The sequence below is a fragment of the Athalia rosae genome, chromosome 4 (genome assembly GCF_917208135.1).
Source record: "Athalia rosae chromosome 4, iyAthRosa1.1, whole genome shotgun sequence".
Classification (NCBI taxonomy): Eukaryota; Metazoa; Arthropoda; class Insecta; order Hymenoptera; family Athaliidae; genus Athalia; species Athalia rosae.
Window position 1 is genome coordinate 13,418,185 of NC_064029.1, and position 21,499 is coordinate 13,439,683.

The 21,499-nt window shown below is 43.6% G+C and overlaps 1 protein-coding gene across 2 annotated transcripts in view; it reads left to right on the forward strand.

Moving 5' to 3' along the window:
- LOC105691170 (protein lev-9-like) overlaps nucleotides 1–15,100 on the forward strand; it is a 35,116-nt gene extending 20,016 nt beyond the window's left edge. Inside the window, exon 5 of one of the 2 annotated variants that reach the window (XM_048654754.1) lies at nucleotides 14,961–15,100. In XM_048654754.1, the coding sequence (XP_048510711.1) occupies nucleotides 14,961–14,977 (17 nt within the window). In that variant the 3' untranslated portion in view covers nucleotides 14,978–15,100. Of the gene's footprint in view, nucleotides 1–14,919 lie in introns of both variants that reach the window. The other variant, XM_048654753.1, reaches the window with a different exon arrangement.
- The last annotated feature ends 6,399 nt before the right edge of the window (nucleotides 15,101–21,499 follow it).

A 21,499-nucleotide genomic window follows, 5' to 3' on the forward strand; every position in this document is an offset into this window, starting at 1 on the left:
TTTTCCATTCACAAATCTTTCGGGATCCCGTTCGTTTGTTTTTTTTTTTTTCTTTTTTCTTTCAACCAAACGGAACAGTATAATATGCAATAAGTTAGGAAGTGAACTCCGAAAAGGGAGACAGAAGAAAAAAGAAAACGAAAAAAAAAAAAGAAAAAACACACGCGAGATGGAAACGAGAATAGTGAGTCGGTCGGAGGTACAGGAGTAATAATTCAAGAAGAAGGACTCTCACCGAGGAGCGCGCGTAAAACTTTCGGGATAATTTCAGTTAAGTGCAAGGCAACGTGTTTGTTATCTTCCGGGACGTAAAAAGTGAGACCCCGAAGCTCGCGGCTCCGTTGAGCCGGACGAGGTGGAGATCTCGTGGTAAAATCAGAAGGTAACGCGGGTAAGGGAAAAGAGAACGAGTCGCTGCCGCTGTCGGAGTTTAAAAGAGTCGGAGCTGCGGGAGCGCGAGTGCCCGGAGATTTACGTAACGGCTCGCGCGCGCATAAGTGAACGCGCTCGCCCGCGACGAGCGACTCGCGCACGGGATGTGGGTAGGAGGTAGGTAGGCAGAGGTACCTTCCAACTACCAGCGGTCGGAGGGAATCTCGAGAGAACCTGAAGGGGGTCAGAATGGAGAAGTTTTCGGGCACCTGCCGCGGGCCCGCGACCTCGCGACCGGGACTCGAAGATGGGAAACGAGAATGGGAGAAGGTGCGGTACAGGTTTTTCCTTGCGCGCGCTGATTGACGAGCCCCGTGAACAGTCAACGGCGTAAACTCGACGAAGAATCCCCCCCTCCCCCCCCCCCTCCTCGTTCCCCGGGGGAAAGATTCTTAAAACGGGGGGGGGGAAATTGATGGAAATAGCTCAATGGTAATTAGAATCGACGCGGTCCCCTGTCACCGCGCTTCTCGTTCGCCCGTCGTTTTTCCGCCGATGCCAATCGTCGCGAGTCCCTTGGAGAGAAAAAAAAATAAATAACTCGACCGAGGAGTTAATACGGTGGATTGCGGCGAACGCCATTACCATTACCACCACTTTGTGCAGCAACGAGAACACGCTGTTGTTGTTGTTGTTCTTCTTCTTCTTCGTCTGCGTCGGGAACAACCCCGCTCGTCAGTCATTTCTTGCGCCGAGTCGTTTCGATTAACGTTAGTCAACGAGTTATTCTCAAGACCCAATGGAAATTGCGTACCTCTTACCGAGTACGTAGCGGCTCGAATCCGAGACCACGAAGCTTTAGCCCACGCGTCAAAAGGAGGCATTGACGAAGACAAATGATACCGATAAAATTTCTCAGTCACCGACGACGATTATTTTTTGAACCCATACAGCGCGTCCAACTTTTGCCCTCTGAGTTCTGAAAATTTGAATATCGGGGATCGCGTGACGTACCTACGCGAACCCGCGATCGAGAGACGCGGTGTACAGGCGGCGGTTGGTGTATCAAAACGCTTGACGCGAAACACAAGCGATGAATAATTAAGTCGATCAATTAAAAGATGCGAAATCTTTTGCTCCGTTTAAATTTAAATGCGTGTACCGGTCACTCAACGGTTCATGAATCTGTTATTGTGATACGGATTTATTAACCCCGCAGTCAATTAACTCGCTCCCATTAAGACCGGTTCACCTTACCGGTTACTTAAACGACAGATTCAGTGCTACCACCTCTCAACAATGTTTCAATATTTTGATTCATATCTTCGAATATCCCGCACGAATTATCTGCCGGCAAAACCCTCATCAACTTTTTCAATTAGCTCGAATCTACGCAGCTTCGACCGCCAGTCGCAAAACAGAAAAAACAAAAAAAAAAGAAAAAGAAAACGCGAGAATTGAATATGATTTCTAATTAGAAGAATAGCAAAAAAAAAAAAAGTGATCGCTCAATCGCCGCAGGTATTCGCTTGTAGAAAAAATTCCGTGAGATGTTTTCAATAGCGTTGCGGGTATGAGAACACATCGAACGGGATATAAAATTTTTTTTCTTCTCGTATTTTTTTTCATCTTCAATGCAAAAGTACTCATTATGCCCGAAGTGAATTTGTATCACAAGGCGACGTTACTTATTGTGACTTGAAATCGGTTTTAACGGTACGCGCCGATGGAAAGTCGACGGTCGCGCGCATCAGCGCCAGTGATTCAGTAAACCGAGCTCACGTCGAATGCCGACGATTTGAGCAAAAAAATTGTAAAACACCGATTTAAATGCAACAAGTCCTCCGGACCCCGACAAGCTGCGCGGCGATCGTCTCGTTCGCGTTTCACATTTCACGATCCGCGGCTGCGGTTTATCTCGAGTTTGCCAGAATTACGGTCTGCTATTCCTCCTCCGAAAATGGAGTTACGACGCGTCAACGGTGCTCCGAAAATGGCGAGAATATCGTGAAAACGTCAGCCAAGACGATAGACGATCGTCACCGCGAAGCTGCGCGAGTCAGCTCCGATAGCGAAGGTACGACCGTAAGGTGCCTGCCTATGAATAATCGGCGAAGGAAAAAAACTCGAACGAACGATCGTCATTTCTCGTCATCGACGAGTACGCCACTTTTTTTCATCGCCTCGTTCTTCAGTTGGCCGCGTTCCGCTCGTGCGGAACATCATCATCGACTCGCGATCGAATCTAAAGATGTTATCCGAATGAGAAATGACATCGTAGAGTCCGAAACGATCTTCGACTATAAGTACGAACAATCGCACGCTCGCAACGATGTTGTATGAAGATGAGACGAAATACTCAGAACGAATGGAAAAGGAGAGGATGAAACTATTGTGAGAATCGCAAGTCTCCAGAAACGAGGGAGAAAACTGGTTCCCTCGGTTTAGGGGCAGCGAAGGAGATTAGCTAGACTGGATTCGGAGCTGGTTCTGACCGGGACTTCTCACAAAGTCTGTTGTAACGTGTAACGTGTAGCGAAAACAGGATGCGTTGTGCGACGCAATCTAAAGCTAATCCTTTTCGGAAGTTTGAATGCGTAAGAGTGATGGAAAAATTTGTGGCGAGCATTAAGGAAAGCCCGATTACCCACGCGGCAAACGTCCCAATGTATTAATCATGGTCCAGTTGAGAATCTAACTCATCGGAATTCCTATTCATTGACCCTGACGAAATTTCAACAGTAGAATAAATAGCGGCGGAGATGTGAATATTCTTGTTCTAGAATGATCATCGATTCTCATTCCGGATGAGAGAAATGGTAAAAGCCCGTTGGGGCTGTCGAGAGTATATATAGACTTTTTTTTTTTATTCATTTTTGTCAATCTCAACGATCCCGAACGCGATGATATTCTGCAAGGTTCGACGTTGAGTGAAAAACGTCGATGAAAATGCGCCAAAAATAAAAGTAAGACAAAAAGAGAGAGGATGTATAATATCGATAAATGCAAAGCTCGGATCGAGAGATTTAATGTTGTTCGGTCGTTCGTTGAGTTTGATTAATGTTTTAGACAGCGTATTTTCGAGAGCGAATGACACGGGGTATCCTTAATGGTATCCGTGCGAGAATTTTGATTTGACTAAACCGGGCGGCGCACGACGGTCGGCGGATCGTAAGATCTGGTTGTTGCGCACCGCGGAATGTTACCGCTCGTACCGACAGCGATCTATACCACGCCAACGGTTGGATATGCACGCGAAATTCGAATGCGCGAATCCTCTTCGGATTCAATCAACCGCCTTCGGTGGAACGCGTGTCCCTACCGAAAAAAGAGGTGTTCGCTCGAAACTCACGTCTGCCAGGAATTAACGATAAAAAAATTCCCCATTTGCATGAAAAATCATCGAACGACGTGCGGCGCAGAGTTCAAACACCGGCATAAACTCGTATATTTTTTTACAATAATTTCTCAATCAATTTTTTCGAACTCAAAATTATGAATAAAAAAATTCGTCTTCCGCGATAATGACTTCTAATGAATCTACCGGCCACACACGTATGTAACCAACTGCATCGGTTCGGTTTATAGACGTGGAAAAAAAAAGTTGCGGTTGTCGAAACCGCAAATTGTATAAATCTGTATGAAATTTAGTTTCGTTTCGAAATTCCTTGGCACACCGTTGAGTTCGACTTCCGCTCGATATCTCTCGAAATAATAATAATCATGGTGAGCCTTCGTAACCTCGATTGCGAATAACCTTCAGCGGGATAAAAACTTTGGGATCGGGATCTCCCGCAATTTGAGCGCAAAAAATCTGACCTGCGAACCTCCTCGGGGTCTATGCTGAACGGTGATCCTTTTACTAGCCGTGTAAGAACGCACCTGCCGTCTTCGAAGGACTAGACAGGATGCTCCTCTGTCTTTCGAACGTAGTCCGGCCGAGGTGTAATTCGTGGGAGAATCTTCGGAAGGACATAAATACCGCGAGTATATAATATGGGAAATTAAAAAAAAAAATAGAATTTATGTGAACGCAACAGGTTTGCGTGAATCGTTTTTATTATTTCCGCAACACGAAGAGTGAGGCGAGTGAAGATCGGATTCGGAAGGCTGAACGAGGATACCGCGCCGAGAGGATATTAACCGTGAAAATTTCTTTCTTTTATAAAGCCGAAATTGAGTGCCGAAAATCGATGATTTGTTGTCACAATCTCAGCGGGTGCCTGACGCGGTACATATTGGGGAATCCGATGCACTCAACTTTCACCGGGAGGATCACGAACGCCGGTTAAAATTGCAGATGATCGCGTGTGTCCGACGATGTATCGCGGGGTGTTCAGACGCCTCTGATGTCCGTGGTTGATTTACGTTTCACCCTTATAACGAATCTATTAATTATTTATATACCAAAAGCTTATATGTGCAACGTTAACGCGGTCGGCTTGCGAAATGTATTCGCTAATCGCCGCGGGGGCTCTCTATAGTCGTTGGAAACCGCGTACCATAATGGTTCTTTCTTCATAAATATGAACCTCAGACGAATCTATTACGAATCCTATTAACTCTCCTTTTTTTTTTCTTTTTTTTTTTTTTTTTCTCTGGTCTCTCCGATCGCTCGGGGTTGCGATAATAAAGGTGGGGGAAATGATTGCGAGGAATTCTATAATGGCTAAAATAAACTCGGACGTCCGTTGATTTTTTTTTTCTTTTTCCTTTTCACCCAATGATTCGATTCGATTTGCTCGACTTCGAGACCGACGTTGAAACTTCTTCGGTATACGTACGTACGTACGCAGAGGAAAAGAAAAAATCTGACAACGATCAACATCGAGTTCAGGGAGGTTTCTCCAATTTTCTGGGTGTCGCAATTGACACAAATAGCCCCGAAAGAATTTCGCGACATCTGGACGACGGGAGAAAGGACGAAGGACGGACGCGGCTCCGAAGGCTACACGGCTTATTGGGATGAGGAGAGAACGTGCGCTTGTCGGCATCGCGGGAAGGACAAAACAAAAAAAAAAAAGCGAAAAAAAAAACGAAATGAACAGAGTAACAAAAAAAAGGGAAAGCACATATAAGGGAGAAAAAGACCGTTTCGCAAATTGCAACCACACCCTCTCGGCACCCTTGCCTCTGGCGGTGACTGACTTCACGCCTGATTATTTGGCTAATTGTCGAACGCCGGCTTTGTTCATAAAAATGGCAACCCGCGCCGCGGTCGCCTCGCTCCCGGTTCTTCTTCGACGTTTGCCGACCGGACATATGGCGTTCGACCAAAAATTGAAACGGACTGCAAATACGCCGACCGCCGCCGAGTCATTCGGAAACCCCACCCCTTTAGGAAAATGGTCCGACGCTCAACGTGCGAAACTATCGTCTCTTTTTTTTTTTTTTTCTCGAATTCTCTCTTCTCAAAATTGGACACGCAAAAATACTAATTTCTTAACGCGAGAATATCTGCCGAGGATGATGCTACACTTCGGCATTTCGGTAATGAGTAGCTGTGCATAGAGTTAGCTAAGAGAGTGAACTAATTAGAAAAGGTGCTTTTTAATTGTTGGTTTTAGGCAAAGCTAACGCCTCGTACAGATCGGATTTAGAAACGAAAATTTCCGTCCGCGGACCGCAAAGGGCGTACCTAGAAAATAATTAGGATTTCGTGGGAGATGTAATTATAGTTTTCACCTCGTTGGCAACGGTGAATTTAACTAGAAGCTTTTTCCCTCATTCTTGCCCGATCACGTTCCCTCGAAAATATTCCCTCGAAGATCTCAGATCTAACGTCGTAATTATGAAAATTTTCTTAAAAAGCAATAATTAAAATTGTACACGGATTTCACTAAAAATCCAGAAACCCGTAACTTCAATTGTGAGGCAGAGTAAAGGGGTTTACAGTTTGCAGATTGCGAGATAAAAATCTGCGCTCTTATTACGGGGTGCCAATGCTCTTGCATAGAAAACGGTCCTTTCAATAGGCAGAGGGGCATCCGTCTCAGTTAAAAGATTCCTTGGACACCTTTATTGTCCTGAAACGGACAAAAGGATATTGGAAAGGATTCAGCGTGCGAATCAGAGCGATTCCTTTCTACGTTGGGTTCGCTCTAATTCGTAGTAAAGTCCTCGTGGAATGGCGCGCAGCGGGAGGTTCCTTTCATGAATTCACCGGAGAAGAAATGGGTTGAAATGAGTCTCCGAGATTATTTCTCTCCTATCAAAGGACATTAGGATTTTAAGCAGCGGTTGAACTATATTTTCCATCGGTCTAAAAATACACCTGTCAAAATACCGCAGTAAATACCGACACCTCGATCCCATCGACGAATTTCTCGGATAAATCTGGCGAACTAGGATCGAAAAACCGAAAAATAATAATGCGAAACGGATCGAGCAATTCTGGGAAAATGATTTCGATATTCGCGATCACGTTTTCGCATTCCGGAACATCATGGACGTACGTTGCTTCAGTTTTTTTTCTTCTTCGCGTCATAGCGAAAGACCTGCATAACGAAAAATGTATTTGCCTCGTTGAAAGGGAAGCAGAAAAAAAGTGCGCACAGGCAAAAGGACATGGACGTGTCTACGTTTCACGTGGCTTAACCGCTCAGGGCACGATAGTTAGGTTGGGTAAGTTGAGGATGCATTCAGGTCCCGGAAATGGGCGGAACTACGGGCTGCGCTTCGGTATTGTAAGAGAAAATTTTTTTCTTCTTTCTTTTTGTAAAAGCCTTTCATTACAACAGAGGCACCAAGCTACTGGGCCAAAAGGACATTCGATATCCGCAATACCGTAATAACATGCAATGCGCATAGCGCATTTCTTTACGTATATATTTATATATATATATATATATGTATACTATACTATTTTTGAAGAGTGATTTCAAGCATCTTTTTTTTTTATACAATTCCGAAGTGTGTGTACCATTTTTGTACTCCGTAGACCAGACAAGAAGAGACAGAAAAAAAAAGAAGAAAATAAAAAATAAATAAAGTGAACGTAAAAATAACATGCTCGGGCACTTGCAGCGAGCCCAACTGCAGTTTGCTTGTATAAAAGAAATATTCGGGGGGGAAAAAACAGATAAAAAATTATATGTACGTTTTCAAAATTTGACGCACGTGCGAGTTTTTTTCCTTATTCTTTAGTCCTGCGACGCGTATATTTATATCTCTTTTGTTTTATAGCTTTTACTCTTTCATCGTCCGTTCGTGTGTAACATTATTCTCGACCAGACGTCGGCAGTATCGGCCGTCTAGTACTTTTTTTTTTTCATTTTACGAGACATTTGGGAGTAGAATTTTCACGATGGTACATATTCCGATACTGTAAGAAAAAATCCAATCGCAAATGTGGAGCGAGTGTGGTTCGTATTATAGAGATTTCGTTTGTCTCGTCGCCCTCGGATCGACTGCGACTCGTCGTCAAAAACTGAAAGAGGGGTTCCGTTTGAAACGGATCTTGTGGTTTTTTCAGTAGCAATTCAACGGGGAGAAAAAGTTACGACGTCGGAAGCTTGGCCCCTTGAGTCGTAATTTCATTAGACCAGTTTTTCGAAACAATTTTCATCCCACGATTTTCATAGTGGCGTTGATTCTTCTTTGAATGACGTGAGTCAAAATTCACATCCGTATTTTCAAACCTGCGGCTCTGCACAGCTACAGCTATATCTCGCGAAAATGTAAAAGTAGGTAATTCCTACGGGGTGCAACATGTGTTCACCATGGCGAAAATCTCGAATGTCTTTTCCAGAAAGCAATACGTCCCAAGGAAGTGGGTGTTTCGGGGTGTGTCCGGGTGTGCCTGCGCCAGGGTAACTTCCATACATCCTTATAGAGCCTTCCACCGTAGCCATATATACATAACATACCACGTGTCTCGCCGCTATAAGTATCGTGGTTATATAGTCACCATAAAAATACTAAAGCCATAGTTTTATGTGGGCGCGTAGTACAAGGGTGGAAAAACGTTTTACTTGTATTTTAACGGAGGCGAAACGCGTGGGCGTCCATGGGTGTGGTTTTTACTCTGGAAAATCAACCCTTATGGGCGGATAGTCGACGAAGGAAGAAAAAAAAATAATATTATTCATCCGATTCATCTAGCGATCCGAACTGACCTCACAAGTCGAACTTTGAGTTGTTTTTTCAGACTAGTTTCCACGGTCATTCTTTTCGGATTTCTGTTATTTTTTCTCACAAGTTTGTTGAAATCTGATGGCCGGAATTTCGCGACACCGGAATATTCTCGTTTCTGGAGGTTCATGTTTTTTTTTTTTTTTTTTTTCCACGACGTAATCTGCAGCAGGAAGTCCGAGAATTACATAGCCGCAATCGGTGCTCCGACAGGCCTAATTATCAACCGCGTAGGTGATCTGGGGAATCTCAGTCGTCTGTCGAACGGTCGAAAGGAAGAAGCGAGGAGAAAAAAAAAAAGACTTCGGAGAAAGAGAAGAAAATTTTCGAAATTTCGTCACGCGGCGCGTAGAAAGTCGTAAAAGTCGCAACGAGAAGTTGCAAGGGAATCCGCACCTTCTGGTCAGCAAGTGGTCGGGAAACGTGACACCTAGTTTCGAAGTAAAAATTTGAGCGAGTGTCTTCGCTGGTACAGCGTGGGTCGAACGGTGGACCAACAACAAACAGGAACTGAAGGGGGCGGTGTAGTTATCGGGTTACGAACAGACTCCACGACAAACCGACTGATTTATTGGCGGAAGTCGATTAGGCGCAATCTTACACTTAATTATCTTCACCGGGGTAAGCGGGGCCCCGCTGATCATCGACACACGTGTGTCGATCATTGTCCCGCCGATTCGCGCGATGTTCTTCCTTTTTTTTTTCGAGCCTGATGCGGGCGAATTTACAGTTTGATTTTTCATTCGGCGGCGGCGACGCACGCTTCGGGGGTTTCTCATCGTGATCAATTTTATTGCGAATCGCGCGTACCTAATCCATATCATCCCTTGCGGATTTCGGGGATTTCCGTATGATAAAAATAAAAAAAGAAAAAGAGATCCTCCAGGGATGATGATCCTGAATAAACACGCGAACGGCCACACGACCTTTTACTCGCTCCTTCTGACGCGGGCGTTATCCTGAGGGATGAATGAAAAAAAGCAGCAACAATGGCCAGGGGCGCCCCTTGAGCAAACAACCGTCTACAATGAGATCGTGTATTGTAAGGGGTTTCAGCCCCTGCGGACGACGGGAGAGGAGGAATCGTCGGAGACGCGGCGTCGTGTGGGTCGTACGTACACGGGTATAGGTACCTGAGTCGTTGGCTGTATATTTTCGCGAGTGAATATAAAGAATTATTCGAACGTGGGCGGAGAAGGCATCTTCTTCTCTTCAACCTCCGGCAGCCTCCAGCCGCCCTCGCACTGCAGTTTGCGATTCACTGATTCTTTAGCCTTCATTGAAATTTCGAATACCTACACGTTCTTTTTAACAGCCTCGGCTCGGGCTCCCATGTGTACGAACTACGGCGGGGTACACACTCCTCCGTATAATATATCCCGTAGTTACAGAAGTTGAGAAACGTCAAAACTGGCACGAACGTCGACGGGATCCGGCTGCTGGCTACACGGAGAAACATCCTGCAACGGGAACGTTGCAACCGCGCAGCCCCGAGTTCAAAGCATCGTGAAAGATGATGGATTGAACTCTCTCGCACGTTATGTATGTACGCGTATACAATATATACCCGTAAGTGTAACGAAGCGAAAATAATATTTGAACCAACACAGTTTCACCTCCTTTTTCTTCGACTTCCCCCCGACGTACGGATGATTTTGAGTAACTCGCTCTTCCCCGTAGACTAATTGTAGAAGCGTACAACTTTGATGAGTTACCGAACATCTGCAGCTGCACAAACTCGATAATTAAGTTGCGAAGGACGTGAATATAATTGTTTGTTCACCTCACTCGTTCGCGTCTTTAATGAAAATTGGAATTTTCTCCGAGACGTTGCGCGTAGTTTGCGCTATCGATCCACCGATCCCGCATCTCGACCTTTTTTCCCTCTGCTTAATCCTCGCAGGAAAAACGGTTTGAATATCAAAGATGACGACGCAACGCTATAGTCGGGCTATACATGGGGCAGTTTTCGGGTCCAGTTAAATCTGCAACTGTCCGGCTGTATGGTATATTTACTGTTCCGGTGAATGGACATTGATCGTTACCTGGCGGGTCGTTGGCGTTGCGGGTTCATTCAGCGGGACAGGAAGTGGGTCGGGCAGATCAAGGGCTGAGCTGCCCTTTTCTATTCTGCGACCTCTCATTCAGGTGTAATGGTCAGTTAAGGACTATCCAAACATGAGATCCCCAACCTTTGCGGAGTTTTCGTGTCCAGCCGATGAGCGTATCTACTTTCTAATAAGCATATATAAACCTGATATTTCGTTCGCCTGGCTAACTGGTCGGCTGAACGGGCCATAAATTACCCACCGCATGCTTAGAGAAATAAAAATAATCGCGTATAGCTGCAAACTTCAATTTTGTCCGGTCGTATACGGCGGGTATCTGTACAGTGGTGTAATTGAATCGACGGGGGAATGTCTTGACGGTAGATCGAATCGTGATAATTTATCGTCGGATAGAAACGAATCGCTTCATATACCGCGGAATCTACAACGCGCGATAAAAGAGTTGGGGGTTTAATTTACTGGACGCGCGTACACCTGTAAGGTTAATTATACTTTGGCCGATTGAAATTCAACGGAAGTAACAGCGGCCCCGCTTGACTTTTCGTAGTGACGCGCACAAGAGAAGATAAAGGAGGTTCGGAGATCCACCAACACCACCCAGGAGTATACCTATCCAAATAAATAAATCGCTTCGAGTGTATTTATCCACGTGATCTTTTAATAACAAACGAAGAAATCCTTAAATCCTAAATCAACCTGCCCACCGTCGAGCAGCCAGCAAAAGTTAAACCAAAGATGAACGGTCGACTGCAAACAAACCGCCAGCAAGTAAGTTACGTGCTGCGCGCTATACGTACCTATATAGGTAAGCCGCGCGATGGACATCTTTTAAGGGGGTGTGGAATTGTGGACGAGCCTCGCGGTCCTGGATTCACCGAAAGTCAAATATTGGGTAAATAAATAATCGTATATGTACTGCTCCAAAGATGCTTCTTTACGTTTGGGTTCCATTTTTAACTGAGTTGTCGTCGCGTTTCAACGAAAAACCTGAAAGTCTCCGAAACTCAATTTGAGGAACACATTATATTCCTTATTATAGTTGCTTTACCACCGATCAGCCGAGAACTCTATTGACTTGGAGTGAGAAAAAAAAATTTAAAGAAAAGAATTCCCCTTTCGAATCTTTGTACACGCGCTCAAACGTTTCCACGTTCTGTGCAATCATGGCTAAAAAACAGAGTCCGAAAGTAAAATCGGCGTCTTATGGCAAAAACATCCTTTCTGAAATTGAAGTGCATTTTTCATTTTTTTTTTTCTCTTCCTCTCTCTCTTCCTCTCTACCGAAGTTTGCGTCGTTTGTCAGCGGCAAAAAACATAGGCTTCTGTCTAAACAACACGGAGTTTAAATAACGCCGACGAATGGCGAAGCTAGGATTCGCGCGGGTGCATTAGGAGACGTCAGTTTACAACTATAATACAGCATCCGCAGAGTGTTTTTCCTTCGGCATTTAGGAGTGAAGCGGAGCGGAGGACTAAGGACATCCGGAGGCTGAAATAATAAATATTTGAGTTAAAGAAACGGCAGAGTGAAGACGCGGTGAACCCTTTCATTTGTATGAATACCAACTGAAATTAGTGGAATTAGGCGGAAAGAGTTATTACCAAAGGATGTTTTACTAGGACAATTCAAATACGGGAGTTACAGCTCGGAACATAACAACCGCCGTAAATACAGGTGCTCCTATATTTCCGCGTTCGTATGAAGCGTTTTTCTTTTTTTTTTTTTCGCCTCACAATTTTACATCCACTGTTTTCTTTGCCCGATGAAAACTGGATTCGTTAATGACTATTCCGCGTGATTTGTCAGGCCTAATTAGCCTAAAAGCAGCTGAGTCAACAGGCGTGAATGTCCGTAGCCGTTTCATACCGAAGTTTTTCGGGTATCAGAGTTCGGATCTGCATACGCCGAACCTCCGAAGTCACGTTGACTGACACGAGCGCCGCCCATTTTCCGATCGTTTTATTAATCATCGAAAAATTAAGAAAAAACAAACTCTTCAAAATCGACGGCGGGAGGAGAGAAAAGCTCCGGCGTCGACAAAAGTCACGCCCTCGATTCCGATCCGCATAAATTTCAACGTGCTCATTATTCAATTTATTCATGAATTTTCAATCGTTCGCTCGGATTTCGACTTTGCGAGGCACCGGTAACATTGAGCGCACCTTGCAAGCGTGCAAATAGAGCCGTTCCAGCAGCCGCTCAAACCGAAAGGGAAATACTTTAATCCCCCCCAGATTTGCACCTGTGTTTACCGGCGCGCCTTCTCCGCTTTAACAAAACCCTTCTGTATTTTGCCAACAGCCACTTGTTCCGACTAATTCCCACTTGTCCAACAAATTAAAGGATTCCGCGGGTAGCCAACCACTACCGAAAACAGCTGCTCGTTCATCTCAATCACAGCGTCGTCGGTTTCCTCGGAATCGCAATCGACGATCGCGAACGAGAGGAAAAAGATGAGAAAAAAATCGCTCGGTTTTTTTCATCATCGAATTTGAAAGATTCGCGACGTCCGACGGCGTTGGAATCTTCCTCCGTGAAGAGGACGTACTCGCGGACGGGGTAAAAAGTTGGCATGAAATAGTCCGGAGTCTATACCTCCGCGGCGGTGGTGGAGATCGGGAGTTAAAAAGACGGCGAGTCGAAGTGCGGACAGATTTTGATGAATGCTCCGTAATTACCGACTCTGAGCAAACAGAGCTTGGACACAATCGGTCATAATTCATGTCCACGTATATAACGTTAACTTTACGGAGCGGTATGAGAATTTTTAAGTAGTTTATACGCCGCGCGGAGTTGTTTCGTTGCGGAGTCTGTAAGGGTATTCGTTCGTTCGTCCCTCGAGCTTCGCTTGGTTATCGGCAACAAAAAGTTTCTTCGCCGTTTCTCGTCCGGCAAGACTAAAAGAACAACGGCGAGAAACCACCGAATTTTCTTGTGCCCTTTTTCAGTGCATGCACGAATGAACCGATCGGGGGTACACGTGTACGCGCGCGTACCTTTAAGGATAATAAGGAAGTCAGCACTTACTTTCTTCAGATTGTAATTACGTCGTTCAGAAATCGCGTGAATGCCAAAGGAAGTGGGTTGATTACACGCGTGATCTGGAGCGACTGCGGAGCACGGCAAAAGTCTCATAACGTACGTACGTACGTACACCAGAAGTACATTGCGTTCGAGTATCGCGCGCTCTTGTAAATTACAGAAAAAAATTCATTCTCCCATAGCCAGTAACTTAATTTAATTCAAAGATTTCCGCAAACTCGCTCTGCACGGATATAACAGGTATCGCATGCCGCTATACGGACGTTTATATAAAAACTCGCGACGAACGTCGAAGAGTGCACGTGCCACGCACTCGTTTCTACATTTATTTTATTTCATTTTGTTTTCCACTATTCGAAAATTTGTAGACCAAAGATATCGATAATTGACGTGAAAAATCGAACGTCTTTGAATAATAGAACACTAGTTCCACCGATTGGATCGTTTGAGTCTTGTTTGATAACCCCGGTTGTTTCTAAAACATTCATCATTTCTCTCAAGATTAACATCTTAGAATTTAAAGTCGGTCGGATGATCCCACTTCATGTAAAACGGTGTTGGTCGTTCTTCTCTGTTAATTACATCAAGCGTTTGGACGTTTAAGCACGGTTGCTTGACACCTGCTGGCTTCATCAATCTTCTCTCGATCTACATTTGAAAAATTTGTATGGGCATTCGAGTATGGGAAGACCGCGGTACAGGTACCACGGGACATACTCATATACTTCGTCCACCGTTTCGGAGTTTGTAGATGCAATGCAGCTTGATGCATAGTAAGAAATGAACTGTTGAATTCTTTTCAGTTTCCGATCGAATCGATTCCACTAAATTTTCATTTGTTATTTTAGAATAATTTTTTTCTAGTTCAGTAGAAAGTCAGAAAAGTTTGACGAAAAATGAATCTTTTTTTTCTCCAATTTTTCTAATACATCATAGGCCCGAAAGCTGGAAGAGATTAAATAAATTATAAATTGGTGCGAATGTTACATAAAAAATTTCCAGTTCAGTTAAGAGTAGTTAATATTGATCGCTTGAATATGCCCATGTATATTCATTTCGTGCGACCCGGTCTCCGGGTTCATGAAGCAGTTTTGTTTTGATTTCCGGATTAGGAGGACTTTGCTTCTTGTTATTGTCGGGTATGTGCTGGATTAGCGGGGTCGGTAGTTTGTGCGCCGCTCTCGCCGCGTTGAGTCGGTTTCCGTAGTTCCTAGTTTTAATTCCCTCCGAACAACGAAAATCAATAGTAATTGTAAAATTATGATATATAGTGATGCGGTGATTACAATCGGTGCATTTCAGTGGTGCGGATTGAAACGAAAATACTTTTTGTGCAATTGCGGTAATTCTGCGAGCGTGAACAATATCGTGCGCGCGGTTCAAGGATACACCTAACTAAAATTGGTGCAACTGTAACTCGCGACGCCACGCGAATCCTTACGACGCCATCACCGAGGAGACAGCTGTAGCAGCTACGCAGACGAAATGGTGAGTGAAGTATAAATAATTCATTTATTCATCAAGGTCAGGAAAAATCAAATGCGTATCCGAATTTCAAATCGCCCTGCACTCTGCAGGAGGGGGCGAAAAAAAAAGAAATCTACTCGGAGTATATGTGCATCCGTGTATTCGGTGAATATTTTCTTTATTACCGGGTACGTAGCCAACGATTATTTCTTGGTGGTAATACGATCCGTCATACCGCGCCAGGTGGGTCATACCTTTCGCCTGCGATGATTTCGCGGATCGAATCCTCGCAACTTTTTCTCTTTACGGGACCATCGCAGCGTCTCTCTTTCGTCGTTGAAATTTTTTTATTCAATATTTTTCGTTTTTCGTTTTTTTGAATGGGTCTAAAATTTTTCATCTCTCTCGTTCATTTTATCTTCGTTCGTACTCTCTCGCTACGCCCGTTCCCCCGGCAATCTTCCTTTTATATTTCAACTTGTGTAAAAACAAGGCCGACGTGTTCGCCGGAGACACGGGGCGTGTATTTAGCGATCCGACGAAGAGCAAGGCGAGAGACCGTTTTCTGCCAGTAGTTTTATACGGCAAGTGCAACGGTGGCGCGTCATATTATTAAACGTATATATGTATATACTCGCTGTGTAAGGCGAGTCGCATTCATCTTTCGGAAATACACCTCATTTAGAAAAAAAATTCTCCAGGGATGTAATTTTAGAGTATGACGGAATTCGTTTTTGCCAAATGAAAAAGATTCTTCCAAGTTAGCGCTTCTCGCTCGCGAATAAATCACGAACTAAGGACGAGCGGTTTTTAGGGTAATAAGTGTATGAAAAAAATTTCACATTCGCGTCTCAAGGCTGAGCAAACACAAGAAACGAAACATTATTTGTCTCGTTTTTCTTGTCAGTCTCGTTATAGAAAACGAACGAATGCAAATACTCGCGTTCACATTCTTACAGCGAGATGCTAATTACACCCTGCACAGTGACCGGGGGTAACCGTCACTTTTGTTCGCGACGTGTTTTATTTATTTATTTATTTTTTTTTTATTAACATAAATATACACTCGGCGTTATTCAATTTCATCGCGGTCGCACGTCATGAGCTGAATTTTTGATTACGCCCCCGATTAGTGCGAGCGAATTTTTCGTTTTTTCGCGCGCTAATATTATCTCGGTCCGCGTTGTATCGCGAAACGAAAAAAATGAGGGAGAGAACGGCGAAGAGCCAGCTGACTGAAATTTTCAGCATAGTCGTATGTAAAGAGTATATAGTATAATTTCTCCCCCGGGAGGCATGGAAACTGCATGCATGCGTGGCGGCAGGTATAAGGAAGGTCTGTTTTATTATCTCATACATACCGTGGCTTCGACGAGATTTCAAATATTTTTGCCATCGGCAGATGCTCGGTCAAAATTATTGAAAACACAGGTCTCGGTGATTATAGGGTTCGGCGTGTTGGTTTTTGAACCTTTTGCGCGAAGACCATCAGGAGATACGCGTCTGTAGTAATTACCCTCTAGGCCAGGGACTGGGTGAAACACGTTTTTAGTATACCGAAGCATCGGCTAGTATAAGTATCTAGCCTGGCTGGTCGTCAGCAAACGGGATATTGCTTTTATTTCACCGTCCGAACTAAAATTTTGCCTTCCCAAAGAGAAAACATGGGGAGAAAAAAAGAAGAGAAAAAAATTTCTGCCTTCAATTTACATATCATAAGTGCATATATCGTACAGAAATAATGGAGTAAAAGTGAAACTTAACGATCTTGAGATTTGTTTTTGCGCTCGCGCGAATCAAGTTTAAAATGAAAATAAAAAATTCGCCGTGCTACCCGAATCTAATTGAAAAGGGAAGAAACGTTGAATTCAGTAATTGTTAAAAAAAAAAAATGAAAAGTAGGTTTCCGACCATCCTCACGTTGTAGATTACAACCGTGTAGGCGAAATGATTTTTTGAAAAATGATTCCTGTACGATATGATAATTTTTCAACTGCAAAAAATCCGTTGTCGATGATCGCGTGGTGTTGAACAGCTAAGAAACGAAGGATATCCTGTTCAATATGCGAGAAGCGCGAGTGTTCGATATCCCGTAGGAGCCCGAGGGAAAAAGAAACGGGGAAAGGGAAACGAGTGAGGATCTTTTTATGCTCAAAAAGATTTCAGAGGGGATGATTACGCGTGTCTTGTTAACACAAAAGGCTCGAAAACCAACACCGTAATACGGCGGTAAAAACGTGCCCTGTAATCTATCCCTGAAAAAAAGACGGGAATGAGACAACCATTTTCAAAATTACGATAGCTCCACGCTTATACGCAAGCTAAATCTCAGCAGCTCGGAATAAGAAAGAAAAAAGAAAATTACGTCGGCTACTCGATAGACCGTAATGCGTTTCACCCTGCGATCAAATTATAGTTGACTTTTTCCTGTTCCCCGTAGAAAATAAGGACACTGAACATACTTACTCTGGTGACAGAATATTCGAATTGCTTCTCAACGGGAAATGAATTTGATCTGATTTTTGACTCGTCGTGAATAAAAAATGAATTAATAATGAAATCTCTGGGTTTGGTTGAATGATGTGGACATCGGTTCGGGCTGGTAATATTGAGTGAAGCGAGATCAGGTTCCAGAGTTAGGCAAATTGGCGTGTAGCATAAAAATTTCGAAGCACGCCTTGGCAATCTTAGAGTTGGCGCCTACCGGGTAGGATAATTGATATCACCTGCCATGTAAATATTGGGTTCCATCACACCCCGTAGCTGTCGGCGGACACGGCGGTATCTTGTTTTTATTTTTTTCTATCTTCTTCAACGCAGAGAAAAAAAGGAAAGAAAATTTAGAAAATTACAAAATAACGGTCAGCGAGATAATTACGTGTTGGTTTTAGAAAATCGTTGCGTCAAAATCAAATGCACGTAAGAAAAACGCGCCGAGAAATTTTTGGTCCTAGAACAATTTGGGATCTCCAGCGGTGCAGTTGTGATGGGAATTTAATAAGCCGGTAAATTTATACGGTTTGGGTGCTAACAATCAAATTTAAAATCCTGAAAATAAAAAACGTACACAAACAATCGTGTTTGTCACTCTGAATTTCAACGTTTCATACCATCCTTTTTTTCTGTATACGTATAGTAATCTTTACCGCTGTGTGAAATTTTGCGAACGGAGAAGAAGTAGAATTATAAGAAAAAAAAAAAAAAATCGTATCGAAACGGCGGCGCGTTTCAAAATTCGGTTGAAAGAACCCCTAATCTTGGTTTGAGTAATGCGTTTCGTCGATAAAAACGTTAACCACAACATAACTATAGTATATAACCGGAACGTGTGTATCGGTGATCTCACGTGATACGTGTGAGAGCGCAGCATCATCCGGAGATTTGAATACGTCGATGAAAAAGATGGAGCAAAATCGAAAAAAAAAAACAAAAAAAAAAAAAAAAAAGATCGAAGAGGATGAAAAGAAAGATGGGTAGTTCGGTAACCATATAAATCGTGGATACGTTGTAAAAGAGCCGGTGGTTCTTCTTTGGTCGCAATCGTATATCGATCTTCGTATCTGCAGCGCTCTCAACACCTTCCTTATCGATATCTTACACCTCACTCGTGCCTAATGACACGTTACAAGTACGCCGGGGGTTATGATATTGGTTTTAAAAAATATGGCGTTTGCTTAGTAACCCGATAGTTGGAAGGCTACATTATACGGTATACGCCATATGAAATAGTTGCCCAAAGGTGCTAACAGCCGTTTAAAATCTTTGAAAACCTCTGAGCGCGAGGCGCCTCCCCGCTCGATAGGGTCGATAGATCATAGGCGATAGATTCATAAATCGTTTCTCTACCCCCGTACAACGTACCCCGTACACCACGGATTGTGAACTGCATTATGGAAATTCAATATAGCCTACGGTTATTGGGCCAACGATGGATAGGTGTTTGTTGAATGCATCGTTTTCGTCTCACTGTGTATTTCCCATATACTCGGATACCCGTGAAGAGCGGTATACATACACTTTATCACATTTTATAATCTCGGACACTTTATGCAATTCATTTGAAACCCCTCTATAATACACGGAGTTCAGCCTTCGGGCGATCATTCCCGTCGGGGATATCATCGATTATCATCCAAACTCTTCGCTATTTGTAAAGCATTAGATAAGTCCTCGAATCACCGTACAGCAGCTGTGTCTACCTCGTGAAGACAAAATCAATTTTTACGTAGCAATATACCGCCTCGGGTGAACTATTTTCTAGAAAAGAATGGACTATAATTAACTCTGATCCAAAATTTGCTGTGATTTTTTTTACTCGATTCTCCACGGGAGCGAGGCCCCCTGGAATAAAATGGAAAAAAATCGTAATAAAGGGAATAAAAAAGGGACTATTCGTGGGCGTGAGTTTCTTTGGAGATCGAGAAGTGGAGAGAAAAGATGACCGTCGGGGTGGGTAGTCGTGGGGCCTTTACGGTGAACTAAATCGACCGACGTGCAACCCGAATCTTTTGTTCTAGCAGATAAAACTGTCAAAATTGTAGGCGTTACGAGCGTAGTCTGTTGATTTGGGTCCACGAGAGATTCAGCGTTTTGATAATTAAATGTTTGAACAGTGGCCTGTAATTAACAGCATTAAGGTACGGGTCTTCTTGTAAGTAGGCGTTGCTGCAGGTGCCCATTTTTCCGCTATATACTCACCTGAGTTTTTGAGAGGCGTGAAGCTTTTGCCAACGATATACTACAATTAAATAGACTTGCCTAGCGGAATTCGTTATAACCCTCTCTCTCTCTCGTGTGCTGGCGATAAAATATATCGATAATAAAATTTTAACGATTCCAAAAAAATACGGCTTGGCGGGGGGGAAGGGGGAATTTATTTTTCTCCACATAATCCGAATGACCTACCTCGAAGATCGCGTCACATCTTACGGTCGGCCGTAACTATAGTTGTAGTGAGATGATACAGGTGATTATAAACGATCAATTAATGAATCCGAAGTGCAAGTATTTTATTTATTGCATATGCTTATAAACTGTTAATTTTTATGTACCGGCGGGATATAATTTGGTTTATTTTTGAAATTGAAACACGATCTTATCGAAAGAGGCGCCCAATGAATAACGAAAATTGGCTGGGTTCCGAGAATATTGTATATACTTCGATCATCGCCTAATGAATATTCATGAATTAATGCGGCAAACTATATGGCAGCAAAATGCTAGTATAACACTTGGAAGCTTTTAAATCCGTATAAAAGGATCGAACCGCGCGTAGAATGTATCTTCTTCTTTTTTGTCGTCGATTATTTTCTCGTCTCTCGGTATTCTCATCTCTCTGCCCTTTTGCTTTGAACTTTTGTTTTCCCAATAGTGTATTTTCCACGCCCATATCCTTCACCCCCCCCCCCCCCCCCTAAAATTTCGAACATATTTTATCAGATCTTGCGCGTATATCCCATAAAATCTCGTAAACACGGGGGAGTTATACCCGGATCGCGCGTTTGCATATATGCAAAGCGATTGAAAAATACATGGAAATTAATTAAACCCCCCCCCCCCCTCCGCCCCCTTCCTTTCTTATTTATGAAATCGTTATTCGTCGCCTATTATAACGAGACAAATTAGTGACGTCCCGTACAACGATCTAATGATATTCATCGGCATTTCGTATCATTTTATGGCAACTCGTTTTCCATCTCGCGTATATCTACACCTTTATATGGTGGCGATGCCGAAGTTGATCGCAACCTGATGTGAAAATAATATACGTTTAAAAAGCTTGTAAAACGAGATTTCAAGCAAAAATTTCATCTCCCGTTTTACTCGAAACCACCGCATGATATCCGCGTCTGATTTCCGCATAGATAGAATTTCCCCCCATCAAGAATCCATACTTTTCCGATCTGTCCAAATATTTTTTGACATCCCGTTTAGACTTGGAAAAAATCACCCTGGTCGCTACAAGTGCCCCTTTATCCAACATGCCTCTAGATATTTTTTTCGACGCAAGTACGAGAACAGGTACGGGTACCTACAGTGTACGGGTAAATGTAATGCTAGGCGGCGCGTGGTACGTGTAGCGAGAATAAGGTTCGTGTCTTCAAACGTACGGTGGTAAAGAATCGCATAAAATTAGCATTTATAGCAGCAAGTATAGTTTCCCACGGCGCTGCGGTAGGAGATATACCTTTAATGTAGCGAAGGTACAACGGACTAGCGGCGTATAGTCGCGGGAGCCGTGGGTATAGAAACGGCATCGGAGAGGGTAAGGTACGTACGTAGTACATGTACAGGAGACGGCACGGGACGCTCTCTTGCATCGCAATGCACGTTGGTTCTGGAATTGTGAGACAAGAAGCGCGCAGCTTCCTCTTCTCTCGGTAATAATAAAGATCCTCGTTGCGCCGGGTATACA